We start from the raw sequence: 14,812 nt of genomic DNA, 5'->3' as shown, positions 1-14,812 counted from the left end.
TCACTAAATAACCAACCCGTGGTAAACCAGGTCAAGTCGAGCCAGATTACCCGTTTTGACAACTCTACGTAAAACTAATCATGCACTAAAACTAATTTGTAAAATAAAAAGTGAACCTTAAACTCAAAAATTATTAAAACACCATTTATATAATTAGTTTATTTTTATGATTATACCATTTTTTATAGTACAAATAAGAAGTATACATTTTGTCCATACCTTCAAAAATGTCAAGAAAAAAAAAATACTTATATCAAATAAATAAGTTGAATATGAACTTATAACAGGTATTTTCAAAAGCTTGTAAATCTTGCAGAACTTGTCCCAACTTGTCCCAAATCAATAAACAAAATCCATTTTCACTCCCAACTACAACAAACAAAAATGAAGTTTCAAAATTTGTATACACAGCTGTTCATACACAGTATGCTTCAGGCAAACCCGGCGAATACCAGTATCCATTAATTTCCTGACACGAGTTTTTAAGCATGTTTTAGTGACATTTTGTGGGCAGAGATGGCTAATTCAAGGTTTATCTAATTAAAACTTTTCTACTTGTCAATAAATGAGACACATCAGATATGATGAAAAAGTGAAGATAATGCTGAAATGCTCGAATGATAGCATAGTTCATTCAAACTTATCAGTTTTCTTGAATCTCATACTATTTAGAACAAGTTCAACAACATTATGTGATAATGATCAACCTTTACAAGAACAGTATATTGTCATCTTTGTCAAGAATTGGCTTAAACATCCTCTTCGGTGGTCATGGGCAAAACACAAAATATTGTTGAGATTGGTCCTTGCAATGATATCAACCTCCAAAACCTTCTAGCAGACTATCTCTCATTGACAGATCTTACAAAGCGTCCAATGGATAGCTGGTGTAAAGATAAGGAAACCTCCTTTCATTAGGAACAAACTCGGCGCAAAAAGCCAGGATAAACTAAGGCTCAGGAATGAATCCAATACCTCATAGTTCAATATCTGGAACTCCCACCAGGAAAGAACTTGGATCGTCGGTTCCAAGAAGTGGAATATACTCAGACCCTCTCACATGAACACTAAAGCAAGCTACATCAAGAACATATGTCAGCGAGTTTGGAGCAAAAGTTGTATACAGAAGATCTTAACAATTTTCTCACACTTTGGGTGGGAAGGGGGAGAAAAGGCTATCTTATATTGGGTTTTCAATATGAATGAAAATACTGTATAATCAACATTTTATATTCAGTGGCAACGGTTTGCTGTTTATGTAAATAGTGTCATCACATTGTAAAATCCGGTTTTTCTAATTCAGGAAGGATGGTTTAAAAAAATTAAGATTAAAATTCTAAGTTATGTTAAATATAAAAATTAAAATTTTAACTTTTTAATTATTCATTTTCAAAAACTCACCATCTCTCTATACTTTCTTTTTATATTCTCTCTGCCTAGGAGATAGCTTCAGCTAGATCAACTCTATCCAATAAAAATTGGAATTGGAGTAAGTTATTCCCGTAACTTTCACCAACATAACGAATGATCCCATGCGAAAAGCTCATAGGGATAGCAAATTACAGCACTTTGGTTGCTGTTGTCCAATTATGGTTTCAAGGATAAGTCGGGCTCATCATTTGACAATTCCAACCTCCAATATTTGTCAAAGCTGAGCAACCTCGTTGGTAGCAAATTAAAGCATCTTTCTGGTATCCTCTATTTCTCTCTTGCCCCCAATCTACTGGGTGTTTATGACTTGCTATGATGTATGGCCAAGAAAATTTATTCAAACGATGCTCATCAAGTTGAAGAACATAGACATGCAAAATCCTGCAAAGCTTGGTGACCTAATTGCATAATATTCTACTCTTATGCCTTTCACTACTGGTGCAGAAACATTTTACAAATAAAGCAATTTTCCATGGTACGTGCTCTTGTTAGACTTCCCCCAAACCTTGAAGCCATTTCTACTAAAATTCTGTCAAGTATTATTGTGAAACCTATGATACGGTTCAAGAACAATTGTTGTGTCTCTTCAATCCTTTTACTTTTGAAATTATCAAAATTGATACTTAATGTATTTTAGGAAAGTTTAAATTTTATTCTCTATCACAACTGATTATTTGTTAATGCTAGGATTATATTTCTAGAATAAATCCCATAATTATTAGGATTTATCTCCCTAGAATTAGCTGATTAATATTTCCATAACAACCAACAGGCTCGTGTACATATAGGTCCAATGACCTCATAATTCTGTATGAGAAATAAAATATTCTTCCTTCTTAATTTGAGATGGTATTAAAGCTCCTGATCCTAGAAGCCTTTGACTGTAGCCTAAAACCCTTAATCACGGCCACCACTACTACACAACCTTGACCCGTCGTTGCCTCGATTATGCACTGTAGCCTTCATCACTGCTAGCCTTACAGCCTTCATTGTTGTCTTCCTCTCTTATCGCAGTCTTCATCCATGGCTGAGACTGAGAAGTCCATTCTTGAAACGGAAAAATCCCAGAGTGTTAGAGAATTGCAGAATATTCGTTCTGCTTACCAGCTAACTGGGAAGTATTATCTTAAATGGTCTCAACTCATTAGGACCATATTGAAGGGAAAAGGAAAGGGCAGTCACCTTACTGACAATGCCCCTGATGAAACGGCCAAGTTCAAATCATGGGACGAAGAAGACTCCATGATCATGGCATAGTTGTGGAATTCTATGGTACCAGAAATTAGTGATATACTTGTATGTTCCTTAAATCAGCAAAGGAAATTTGGGAAGCGGAGGAACAAACCTATTCAAGGCCAAGGATGCTGCACAAATAATGATGTAAAGGTGAAAACTTTGCAAGCAAACAGGGAAACAAATGTCATAGAATATGCCAATCAACTCAAGTCTCTATGGATGGAATTGGATCACTTTCGTGTTATAAAAAGCAAGGTGTTTAGAAGATTCAACAATCCTTAAAGATTACATTGAAAAAGATAGGGTTTATGATTTTTGGGTAGGCTTGAATTGTTAATATAATCAGGTCCATATCCAAATTCTGGAAAAAGAGAGTCCCAGGACTTAATGAAATTGTAGCTATCATTCGGAGTGAAGAAAGTAGGCGAAATTTGATATTGGAATCCCCAATTGTTGAAAGCACAACAATGGTAGTTGAAGAAGGAACATCCATGGTTGTTAATCAAAACAAAAATGGATTTCTTAGTACAGAGAAAAAACATGAGAAAATTTGGTGTACCTACTACAACAAGCCAGGCCACACTCGGAAGAAGTGTTGGAAATTAGATGGAAAACCAGTCGAGAGTGGGGGAAGAAACCTCCAAGATGGGGTCAAAAAAGGAGGTTCTCAAAAAAGGGGAGGAGAAGGGCAAGTAAACAATGCTAATGGACATAGTGAAGAGGCTGGTCCTAAATCATGAAGAGATAGAAAGGGTAAGGTCTTTTCTGAGTAAATTGGAGAAACCCATAGGTACACACTCCTTAACATATTCTGATAATTTTCCGTTTCTTTTGGACTTATGTTTCAGATACACTATTTACCCACTCCTGGATATTAGATTATGGATCCACAAACCATATGACACCCTTACCCAAATACTATTTCACATATTTTCCATGTCCTAGCAACAACAAAATTTCCACAACGGACGAAACCCTTATTAAAAGCAATAGGACAAGGAGAGGTCCAAATAAACTCATCCATAATGTTAAAAATGTTCTACGTGTCTAAGTTGTCCACAAACCTAATTTCTATCCAAAAACTTACAAAAGATCTCTCATGTAATGTTGTTTTTTTTATAACAATGCTTGTATATTATAGGACAAGAACTTGGGAAAGATGATTGCACATGTTAGAGAATGTAATGGCCTGTACTACACATACAAGATCCTAATATACCTATCAGAAGTCACTCTCTTATATCTGAATCCACCAAGACTAACAAAGAAAATCCAATTATACCATTGTAGGATGTCTAGTTCCAAGTTGTGAAAGCAATATTTTCTTCCTCTGCGGGGAGTCTACATTGGGAGGTGTGTGAGTTTGCTAAACACAATCATGTACCATTTTCCTGTTAGTAATAAAATGAGTCATTTTTCTTTTTCTCTTGTTCATACTGATGTATAAGGCCCTGTTAATGTTCTTAATATCTCGGGTGCAAGCATTGATGATTTTACCAGGGTGACTTGGGTTTTCATATTGAAACAGAAATCTGAATTTATCTCTATTTTTATTCGGTTTGTATCAAAGATTAAAAACAAATTTGGAGTCAATATTAAGAGGATTGGGTTTGAGTGTCAAGGACTACTTTAATTCTTTGCTAAACTCTTTTTGCCAAAAAGAAGGGATTATCCATGAGTCTTCATGTGTCAACACATCCCAACAAAATGAGATTGCAGAAAGAAAAAACAACCACCTATTAAACCAAACTAGAGCCATGCTTTTTCAAAATCATGTTCCTAAGAAATTTTGGGAGGAAGCCCTACTTACTACTACCTACCTGATCAATAGGTTACCCTAAAATATCCTAGAATCAAAAAGCCCCATGCAAGTCTTATCCACATTCTACCCACACTTGGACCCTACAAATAAACTCCAACATAGAATATTTGGGTGTGTATCCTTTGTACATGTTTATAGTAATGATAGGGGGAAACTTGATCCTAGGGCTATCAAGTGTGTATTCTTAAGGTACTCAACTCCACAAAAGGGATACAAATGCTTTCCTTCTCCGTCAAGAAGACTATGTGTCAAAAGATGTCACCTTTAATGAACAAGAGATACTTCAAGGAACCTCGTCTTCAGGGAGAGAATGTAAGAGAGGAAGATGAGACTCTAATGCTTCCAAATATGACTTTTGGGCCTGAAATTGGCACAACTAGTGCTGCTAGACCTGTTGTACCTGAAATTAGTATTGTCGGACCTGTTGAACCTGAAATTGGGAGCACTATTTGGCCTAAAATTGGGAGTACTGTTGCTGAACCTGAAAGGAGACCAGATTCAGCAGAAGATCTGGCACCTCAACCTGAGACTAATAGTGGGAAGTTTGGAAAAAATTGGTATACTCAACGAGAGAAAAGAAGGCCATTCCAAATACTGTCCATGTCCAAGAATCCGATCCACTACCACCACCACTACATGAGGTAACATCTTTTAATCTTATAAATAGTTCTAATGACTGTATTGATAAAATTTCAGAAATACAAGAGGACCAAAACCTTGACCTTGACCTAGCCATTGCTCTTAGAAAGGGAGCTAGAACATGCACTCAACAACCAATTTACCCTCTATCAAATTACCTACCATTTAAAAAAGCCTCGCCTACCCTTAAAACACTTCTCACAAACCTAAACACTATGCACACACCTTCCTCTGTATCTAAAGCATTGTGTGACAAGAAATGGAAACAAGATATTGAACATTACAAGGCAAGACCTGGGAACTTACCACTTTACCAGCTATAAAGAAACCTGTAGGGTGCAAATGGGTATATACAGCAAAGTATAGAACAGATGAGACCATTGAACATTACAAGGCAAGGTTAGTGGTCAAAGAGTTCACTTAAACTTATGGAGTAGATTATTTGGAGACTTTTGCCCTGGTTGCTAAGATGAATATGGTCAGAGTAATACTATCATTAGCAGCAAACCATGATTGAGACCTACAATAGCTGGATGTGAAAAATCCATTTCTACATGGTTATCTTGAAGAAGAAACATACATGGAGATACCCCTTGGTTATGATGAACAGGTTGCTACTGGAACTGTTTGCAAACTAAAAAAGGTTCTAGATAAGCTAAAACAATCCCCGAAAACATGGTTTGAAAGATTCACCAGAGTCATGACAAGTTTTGGTTATAAACAAAGTCAAGGTGGATCACACTATTTATCATTCAATTTCAGGGGGAGTTCCAATATTATTGGTGTCTTTGGATGATATTATATTAACTGGACGACAAGTAGGAACAACAAGAGTTAGACCAATGTCTTGCCAAAGAATTTGAGATTAAGACACTAGGGAGACTGAAATCTTTTTTGGGAATTGAAGTGGCCCATTCTAAGAAAGCAATCTTCCTATCTAAACAAAAGTACATTCCTGACTTGCTCAAAGGTAAAACAGTTTGCAAACCAGCAAATACTCTAGTTGATCTAAATACATAGTTAGGAAGTGCAGAGGAGGATATTGCATTCGATAAGGAAATGTTTCAGAGACTTGTGAGCAGGCTTGTTTACTTGTCCTACTCTAGGCTAGACATTGCGTTTGTTGCTAATCTAATCAGCCAGTTTATGCATTGTTAGAGATATTATATTTAGTTTATATTGTGTTTATGTTAATTAGGGAAATATAGTCCCTATATGTTTATTAGAGAAACATTGTTCTTATTTTATTTTATTTTATTCTTACATATTCATTTTTATTTGGGCTTAGCCCATATTTCTTCTATTATAAATAGAGAACCCTATGTGTGTATTTAACACAAGGGATTAATTCCAATATGTAATTTTCACTATATTTAACATGCATCAACCAAAGAAGTACATTTACAAGTTGTCCTTAGAATTATTCAATATCTAAAAGAGACCCTGGGAAGAGGGATTTTGTTCAAACGAGACAAGAGTGTAAGTATTAAAGCATTTACAGATGCAGATTATGTTGGGTTAGTTGTGGATAGGAAATCAACTACTAGATATTGCACCTTCCTTGGTTGAAACTTGGTGACTTGGAAGAGCAAAAAGCATAAGGTAGTGGTTAGATCAAGTGTTCAATTAGAATTTCGAGCAATGGCCCAAGGAATGTGTGAACTTCTAAGGGTGAAGATTATATTGGAAGACTTGAAGAGAAGGTGAGATGAATCTATGAAGTTATCTATGACAATAAATCTACAATTAGTATAGCTCACAATCCGGTACAGCATGATAGAATCAAACACATTGAAGTGAATAGAAGAAAAGCTTGATAGCAGCTTGATTTGAATTTCATGTGTCCACTCAAAATCAACTTGTAGATATTCTCACAAAGGGCCTGAACTGGATCAACTTTGAAAGAATTATATCCAAGTTGAGAATGAAAAACATTTATTCACTAGCTTAACGAGGAGTGTCAAAATTGATACTTAATGTATTATAGGAAAGTTTAAATTTTATTCTCCATCATAGTTGATTATTTGTTGTTAATGCTAGGATTATGTTTCTAGAATAAATCCCATAATTATTGGGATCTGTCTTCCTAGAATTAGTTGATTAATATTTCCATAACAGCCAACAGGCTCCTGTACATAGAGATCCAATGACCTAATAATTCTGTATGAGAAATAAAATATTCTTCCTTCTAAATTCAAGAGAAATTAATTCAATGCCTATGGAAGATTCCTTTCTCACTCCTCTCAGCATGGTAGTTGCAATGGAGGATGAGGTGGTGGTTGTGGTCGTTCCACTAATGTCACACCAAAGCTCACTAGCAGTCTCAACTAGCTAATATGGCCCAAGTCATCACTCCTACTTTTAATTTCTAAAATTTTTGTTGCTTTATCATGAACTTTGCAAGCTCCAAACAACCAACCAATTTGCATTATCTGTTTTAGGTGTGGCTCAATCTAGTAATCCTTTATTTCTTAGTCCTCCTCTCTTGAACCTTTCGATGCCTCCTTGACCTTTTTGGACTCCTTGTCTTTTGAAGCCTCTCAAATTAAAGTACAAGACATCAAACAAACTCATCCTCTTCCTCAACCTTCTTTAAACTCTACCTTATTTATCCCTAAATCTCCTTTTAATCTAAATCTCTATTAACAAACTTACTCTCACTCTTTATCATTTTGTCGTATTTGTTAATAATTGTATTCTTATATAGGATCAATGCAATGGAGGGACGATTGGAATTGGACGAGTTTGGAGGATTATATCATCTTAGTCCTTGGTAAGTTGTGTTTTTTATGCCACTCTAGCTCTTGTACATCAACACTTTGGGCACTAGAGTCTAGAAAATTTGTGCCTACTTGTTTCTAGTTTTTCTATCGCTAAGTCTTTTCAATGTGAATTGTGTCAACTAGGTAAACATACTCGTTTGTTATTATGACATTGCTTGGGTAGGATCACCATTAAATAGGAGGTCCACTTTTCATTAGTGAAAACTTGATTTTTTGGAAGAGGAAGAAAATAGTTGCCAAATCTAATGTTGAAGTTGAATACCAAGCAGCAATTGCATGCATGATTACTTGGCATAAGCAACTTATCCATCAATTAAAATTGGGCAATACATACACGACACTGGACCAATATGTGACCATGAAGTTGCTCATGTGCCGTCATGGTTACTTAAGAAACAATGCTCCTTGCCCAAGTTCCAACTTGTGGCTTATGCGAGACTCTCCTCTGCAAAAGCAATTCTCACTCCTCTGCAACTCTCACTGCTAATGTGACCAGTCGCTCAAGTGATGAAAAATTAGGTTGTTGGGTGGTGCTTTGGCTTGTGCACCTAGTCATGTCAATCAAGAAATAAAGTGATGCTTGAGTGGGGGAGAGTTAGTATTGATTCTCTTTCCTCTAGAGTTGATTGATCAAACCACAAAAGAACGCTCAAGCAAGAGAAAGGTCGTCCAACCAATTTTCTCTCCTCTAGAACTAGTATCACTCAAGCAACATTAGCTCTCTTAAGGGATATAGTTGGTCGTTCAAGCAATAGTCTTATAGCATAGTGAACATAGATACCTCAAGCGAGGTAGTTTTGTTCATAGTTATGATATATGTATATTTGTTGTAACACATAGTAAACGTTCATATGTTTTGGTAGGAATTACCATAACAATGTTCATGCATCATTTGACCTAGAACTCATGAACTCTCCATGTTAGGTACCATAGGTTTTTAAGATTATATATATAATGGGGTTATCATACAAAAGTATAGCCATTAGCTGAAGCAAAGATCAATATTTAAGAGTGAGAATGACTTTAGACATAAGAAAATAATGGAGTTGAAATATGCAGGATCCAAAATCATGAACTTAAGAAAAGAATCTCATGAGTGAATGTAGAACTAATTTCTTTAAAATATGACGAGATGAAATATTTTTCCAATCAGCCACTAGCTTATTCTATGTGTGTTTGGAGTAATAAGGTATCAAGTCATCAAACTTGATAAATAGAACTTTCAATCTAGCAAACTGTAGTTTGAAAACTAATGCATTACCATTCTCTATTTTCATGACACTTTGGAGCATTACATCCATCTTTGTTTTCATGTCAGAATTGTCATCCATAAGTGGCGCTACAAGAGTAAGCTCCCTGTATATATCACGCACAAATTTGCATATCTTCTCAGCAAATTCAAGTTCACCATCTGATATCCTACCAATTGCTAAACGCATCAGCTCTCCAGTCAAATCTGCAAGCTAAAAACAAATAAAGAAAGGATCATTTAACTCCCTTAAAACATAACATTTTTCACAAATAGATACCTTGGACTTTTATTTTTCCCCAATTGATCCTTAAACTGCATAATATTCTATTGGCTCCTTCTATTAAGTTAGGGTTAAAGTACTGACAATGATAATCTCAATTGTTTGTTTTTCTTAAATCTCGACCTTTAACTTTTATATTTTTAAATCAGTTTTTCTTTATTTTATTTTTTAAAAATGTGGTTCAAGATTCAGTGATGAAATTCGGAATAACCAAAACATTAAGTCTTCTTTGCAGTAACAGAGACGGAAAGGGAACCACGGTCACTGCCAACTCTGACTCCAACAGCTGACACTATCAGCAGCAAACGTGCAAATTTCATGGAGTCCCACCTAGAAGTTAGTGAGCTAATACCACCTGCACTAGTTGTGCCATCTCTGGTGGTGCAACCAGCTGAGTACTGACATGTAGTATTGACCCATCACCCTCACTGAGCACACGATCATCATCAAAGCATGTGTCAACTCAAGAAAATAAAGAGGGTCACATCTCACACCACCTTGGCCACATTGACAATGCCATAAAAAACCATTACAGTTCCCCCTATCTCCACCGTCAATGATCCTCCCACACCAGTTACCCACAGTGAAGTGTCTCATTAGCTCCTCTAATGCCCTTCTACTAATGCCTATGCATAATAAGAAAGTTTCTTAGAACTCACTACCATTTCAAGAAGAATGCAAAAAGGCAATTTTGATGGAGAAAGGCAGACCAGTGGAGGAACTTCAATTGGCAGGTCTGTGAGAATATCTGAGTTTATTCTCTCGCAGACAGATCCAAAAAGGATGGAGGAAGAATGAAGTCAATATGGAGCATAACGAGAATTATTTTACAGAGGATGCACCATTTGATAGCAGAAGAGGGTGGCTTACATCTCTGATAGTTGCACACCTTATATCCTTTTCTTATTTTATTTTTTTTCATTTTAGAAAAGTCAAAAATTTATGAAAAGGTGATTTAAAAAATAAAAGTAAGGGATATTCGGATTCAATTAACAAATGCACAGTTTACGGCATTGGTATCAGAACCAACAAATTATCGACCTGCTCAATACACTTAGTTGATGGTTGAATCAGTAGGTCACTAATTGAACATATGTTAAACTTAACACTAAAGATTCTATATATAACTTCAACTACATTAGTTTGGCTGATGTGGTGGTTCAGTTGCTAGCTAGCCTCCCAAATATAAACAGAATACTTTTAGTCAGTCTATTAAGTATATATAATTTTAAAGTTTATGCGAACAAATTCTATATATGAAAAATTTGCTACACGGGTATCTTGTAAACTCACAGTAGCCCATCTTGGTAAGAAAGGAAGCATGGGTTCAAATCCAACATAGTGCAAATTCTGTCCAATTTTTTGCCTTATTTCACTCGATATTATTCCCTTTGCGTGTGCATGCTTCAATTTTAATCAGATCTGCCCAAGGTGAGCAGCATAAAATGTACAAAGGGTATCAGCAGGCAACAGGTGGTCAGAATGTACAGCAGCAACTTGGACAGTATACATGGGCCTGTAAACAGCAATCAAAGACCAATTCAAAGCTTAACTGGATGAGCCGGTTTTGACCAGTTTAAAGCTGAGTTAAAGACGTAAGCATGGGTCAATAACATCTCTGATCTGAAGACATGACTTTTTCTGGAGATAGGTCTGGTTCCCCATTAAGCTGATCAGACTAGTTGGCTTAGTCCAAGTTTTCAACAATAGTTTAAGGATCAACTTGAACAGAAACAGAGGTTAAAAGTCTTATCCCAACATAAAACTTAGGTTCTATGCATGCTTTACCTCCATAAGAAGATTGTTAAAAAAGTGGCAAATGAAACTACAGAAATCATCACAGCAAATCAAGAAATATTAAGAATCTGTTAAATTGGGTCTACGGAACAGGGAAAATGATAAAATGTTAAGAAATTTGTTTTTACCCCTAATAGATAATCAAGGACATTTATCTGCATAGGATGTAGAGATGGATCATTAAGTGGTAGCAATGTTTTGTTTATCTCGTCAAGCTCCAAAAGCGTTCCATTTTTGCAGAAACAACAGAACGTAGCTGCTTCAACATACTCCTGTATCTGCATAGTGCAACCGCCTAAGACAAGAATCAGAGAAAAGTATTTGATTTCAACGAGGAAATATTTTGTTTAGTATACCCCTGGTGAGTATGCACGCCTTAGCTTCCAAAAATCAGTTCCCTGCAATTCTTTGACTAGTCGTGAAACATACTGATCTGTCACAGCTGCCAAATCCTTTTCAGCTTTCTCAAGTACTTCCACTTTATTGAATTTACTCATCCTTGTTATGAAATTAAAATACAGTAACGTCAGTAGGATCGCGAAGATGTAGATGACATTTAAGATTATAACAATAAATCATTAATCATCTGCGGTAGAATTTGGACGCCTATTATTTTATTTTATCTTTTTACTCTAGAAAAAGAATTCATCGAGACATAAAGGTCTAATTAACTCATATTTACTCATTATATTTGCATTGAAAAATTACAAGGGGAATTAAGGTATAAATAATGAATGTGAGATTGCAAGAGTAATGTAATTTAGATAATACTCACTGCTAATAGAAAACAATCTCATCGCACTAATATAATTTTGAAGTACATTAACTTGATTGATTCAGATGACAAATTCAACAACACAGGACAAATTAATCCCAGAAAAGAGCATGAAAAAGATATAACGTAATGCGGGTAACACTGCCATGAAGATGTATAGAGAACAGGAGGGATGGGGGAGTGGAGAGAGAGGAAACCTGTGCACTTGAAATATGACTTTTTTGCTATTCATTGTTATATCTCGACTTGCTTTGACCACTCTTTCCCGTTTGTCATTCTATAAATATAAATATACGTTTGAAAAGAATCAAAATAATAGACAAAAAATGGAACTATAAACACAATATTGTAAAGGTTCTGACTTTAAAGGATGTTCTTAGTTACCCAATATCCTTATAGATTTAAACCTTCAAATTAAGTTATTGTAAAGTAAGTTTCTATATATAATCAGAGAGGCAAGATTATTGTAAAAAGGAGCAACGTGTAGTGTGCTACAAAACATCAATTAGCAAGATCCCAAATGAATAGCGAAACACTATTGCTAGGCCTTTGCTACAGCTACACTAAGAACTTTCTAGAGGAAGAAGAAAAGACACTAAATGGGAATAAACATTCCCTGCCTCCTTTTTTCCTTTCATTGATAAACCTAAGTAGGGAAAGTTATTGGACCTAAAGTGTCCAGAACAAAAACAGAAAAGTGCATTACATAATGACTAACAAACAACCCAATTTTAAATAAAGTCTGCCATCCATTTTGGGCTTTCTGTGTTCAGATGTGAGCCTCTTGGAGGTGATGGCCTTTCTTGAATCAACTACCCTCACAAAATGAAAAATGTGAGAAATTTGTGAGGAGATTCTCCAACATAAAGCCCCAAGCCGAGGGGAGAACAAATATATATAATCAAAACTGTTAAAATTTCAACATCAACTTTGCTTATATTCCCTGGATAAGAAAACACAAAGAAAAAGTTTTTATAGGAAAGTATAACATTCAAAACAAATGCACAATTTCTATGATTTCCAACAAAAACATTCTATTTGTTGATTCCTTAGCCACTTTCACAAGGACAAATAGTAATTCAATATTCCCATTACAAATACAATGGTCAACATTTAACATCCCATCAGTCCTTTCCTCCTCTCTCAGTGTTTGGGTCCAACGAGTTTGGAGAGAAAATTTGAAGTAAATGTTCTCATTGCTAAGAATTCTTCAAAATGAAAGGAAATAAATAAGGGATTGTTATTTAACTTCAAGCATCCCTTTTCATATGTTTTAAAAATTTTACGATTATATAAATAGATTAAACTTCATCCCTTTTCAACCAAACTGTTATTTCCAAACATATCCTCAAAGGGCACTAGATTGTCCTCGATACACCAGTGAAGAAAGAAAACAAGAATCTGAAAACAATAATGTATGAAAGTTAATATGAAGTAGCCTAAACGTGAAGAAAGAACCCTAATATGAAGCAAAACCCCTTTTCAACTCACTCCTACTCAATCTTGCAATGAATTTCAAAAAGCTTGGGAATTTGAAATAAAGAATAGACAAATTTAATGGTCTGTGACATTAGATAAGAAGCATTACAAGGTCATTAAGATATTCAGCATATCCGGTAAAAGCGTCCTTCATGGCGGGTTCAATGGCTGTGGATGTGACCATGGTTCTTACCCTCTTTGCTGAGCCCTGAAAGTTGGTCTCTGCAACTGTGAAAGTGAAAACAAGTTATTGACAGCAATGGGAGATGTTCCGATCACAGACAGAGGGTTACCTTGATGGAGCCGTTGAGGTTTGGATGCCATGAACAGAGAAAACTTGTGTAGAGAGTGTAACATGTGTTCTGATCTTTTGTTTTTTTCTTTTCTTTTTAATCAAATTAGAATTAGTAACGGCTTAACTAATAGCTATACTTCGCACGCCTAAGACCCTGTAATCTTTTAATTTTATCTACATTTTTTTTTTCTTTTCTAATATATGAACTTAAATTTTTTTAAAAGATGTGAACTTTCAAAATTACTTATATTTTTCATAAAACATCATTTCAAAATATTATTATTAATATTATTTATTAAAATTATTATTGTTATAACAATAACATATTATAAATTTCAATCTGCTTTATGTTTTATTTTAAAAAAAATTCGTTTAATTATTTTTGTCATTTTTTTTAATTATATTTGATATGTTTTGAAGAAAACTCTAAAGTTTAGTATCATACGTTTTTGCATTTGAAGTTAATAAACTTATATAATATGAATTTTTTCCCAATATATTATTCTTTTGTAAAAAAAAAAATATTGTAATTATAATTTAAGTGATAATATTTGTTTTCTACATGTTCCACTTATATGGACATTTAACAAATCTTTTAATAATTGATCTAATTTATTTTTATGTTCATTTTAGTGACATTATTAAATTTATTACACTAACATATTCTTTCATTTTTATGTTGTTTTAAGTTGATATTATATTTTTGTTTGATATTTGTTAACGTTAAACTACAATAATATATAATTTTAACCTTTAATTACATTAAATATTTAATATTCTGATTTTATTAGTTTATTATTCAACATATTTATCAGACTTTAAACATATTTTTTATTATTATATTTTAATTCAAAAAAATGAAAAAAGAAGAAGTAATTTGTAATGAATGATAAAAAATTAGAATTAAAAACTGTAAAAGTCGATTTAAATTAAGCCTCAGAACTTGATTTCATATGGTTTGAGTTTTGTTGAAAATATACTATTTGAAATAAATTTATTATATTGAAAAATAACTTTTCTTGT

The 14,812-nt window shown here is 34.4% G+C and overlaps 1 protein-coding gene across 2 annotated transcripts; it reads right to left on the bottom strand.

Annotated features, from left to right (window-relative positions):
* Positions 1-582: 582 nt before the first annotated feature.
* Positions 583-13,919, bottom strand: LOC106768845 (translin-associated protein X). Of its 2 annotated transcripts, none has more exons than XM_014654204.2 (8): positions 13,788-13,918; positions 13,604-13,722; positions 12,213-12,292; positions 11,597-11,738; positions 11,369-11,518; positions 9,173-9,374; positions 976-1,077; positions 583-884 (listed from the first exon to the last, which is right to left on the bottom strand). In XM_014654204.2, exons 1-7 carry the CDS (start codon positions 13,849-13,851, stop codon positions 977-979), a joined length of 858 nt encoding a protein of 285 aa, XP_014509690.1. In that variant the 5' UTR covers positions 13,852-13,918; the 3' UTR covers positions 583-884; position 976. The 2 variants fall into 2 exon arrangements, with proteins under 2 accessions (XP_014509690.1, XP_022638655.1); XM_022782934.1 differs by lacking the exons at positions 583-884; positions 976-1,077 and adding exons at positions 1,091-2,698; positions 2,777-2,795 and having other exon boundaries at positions 13,788-13,919.
* Positions 13,920-14,812: the final 893 nt, after the last annotated feature.

Source organism: Vigna radiata, chromosome 7 (genome assembly GCF_000741045.1).
Source record: "Vigna radiata var. radiata cultivar VC1973A chromosome 7, Vradiata_ver6, whole genome shotgun sequence".
In the NCBI taxonomy this organism is placed as follows: Eukaryota; Viridiplantae; Streptophyta; class Magnoliopsida; order Fabales; family Fabaceae; genus Vigna; species Vigna radiata.
The sequence above is the reverse complement of the archived record's forward strand: the minus strand, read 5'-3'. Positions and strand labels throughout refer to the sequence as shown.

Bases quoted from the DNA above. Each gene is read 5' to 3' on its own strand.
- LOC106768845 (XM_014654204.2), bottom strand. From the start codon at position 13,851: ATGTTACACTCTCTACACAAGTTTTCTCTGTTCATGGCATCCAAACCT. The intron at 13,723-13,787 runs GTAACCCTCTGT...TCACTTTCACAG, and splicing joins ACCTCAACGGCTCCATCAAG to TTGCAGAGACCAACTTTCAG. The intron at 9,375-11,368 runs GTAAAAACAAAT...ATTTGTTTTTAG, and splicing joins TCCTTGATTATCTATTAGGG to CTTGCAGATTTGACTGGAGA.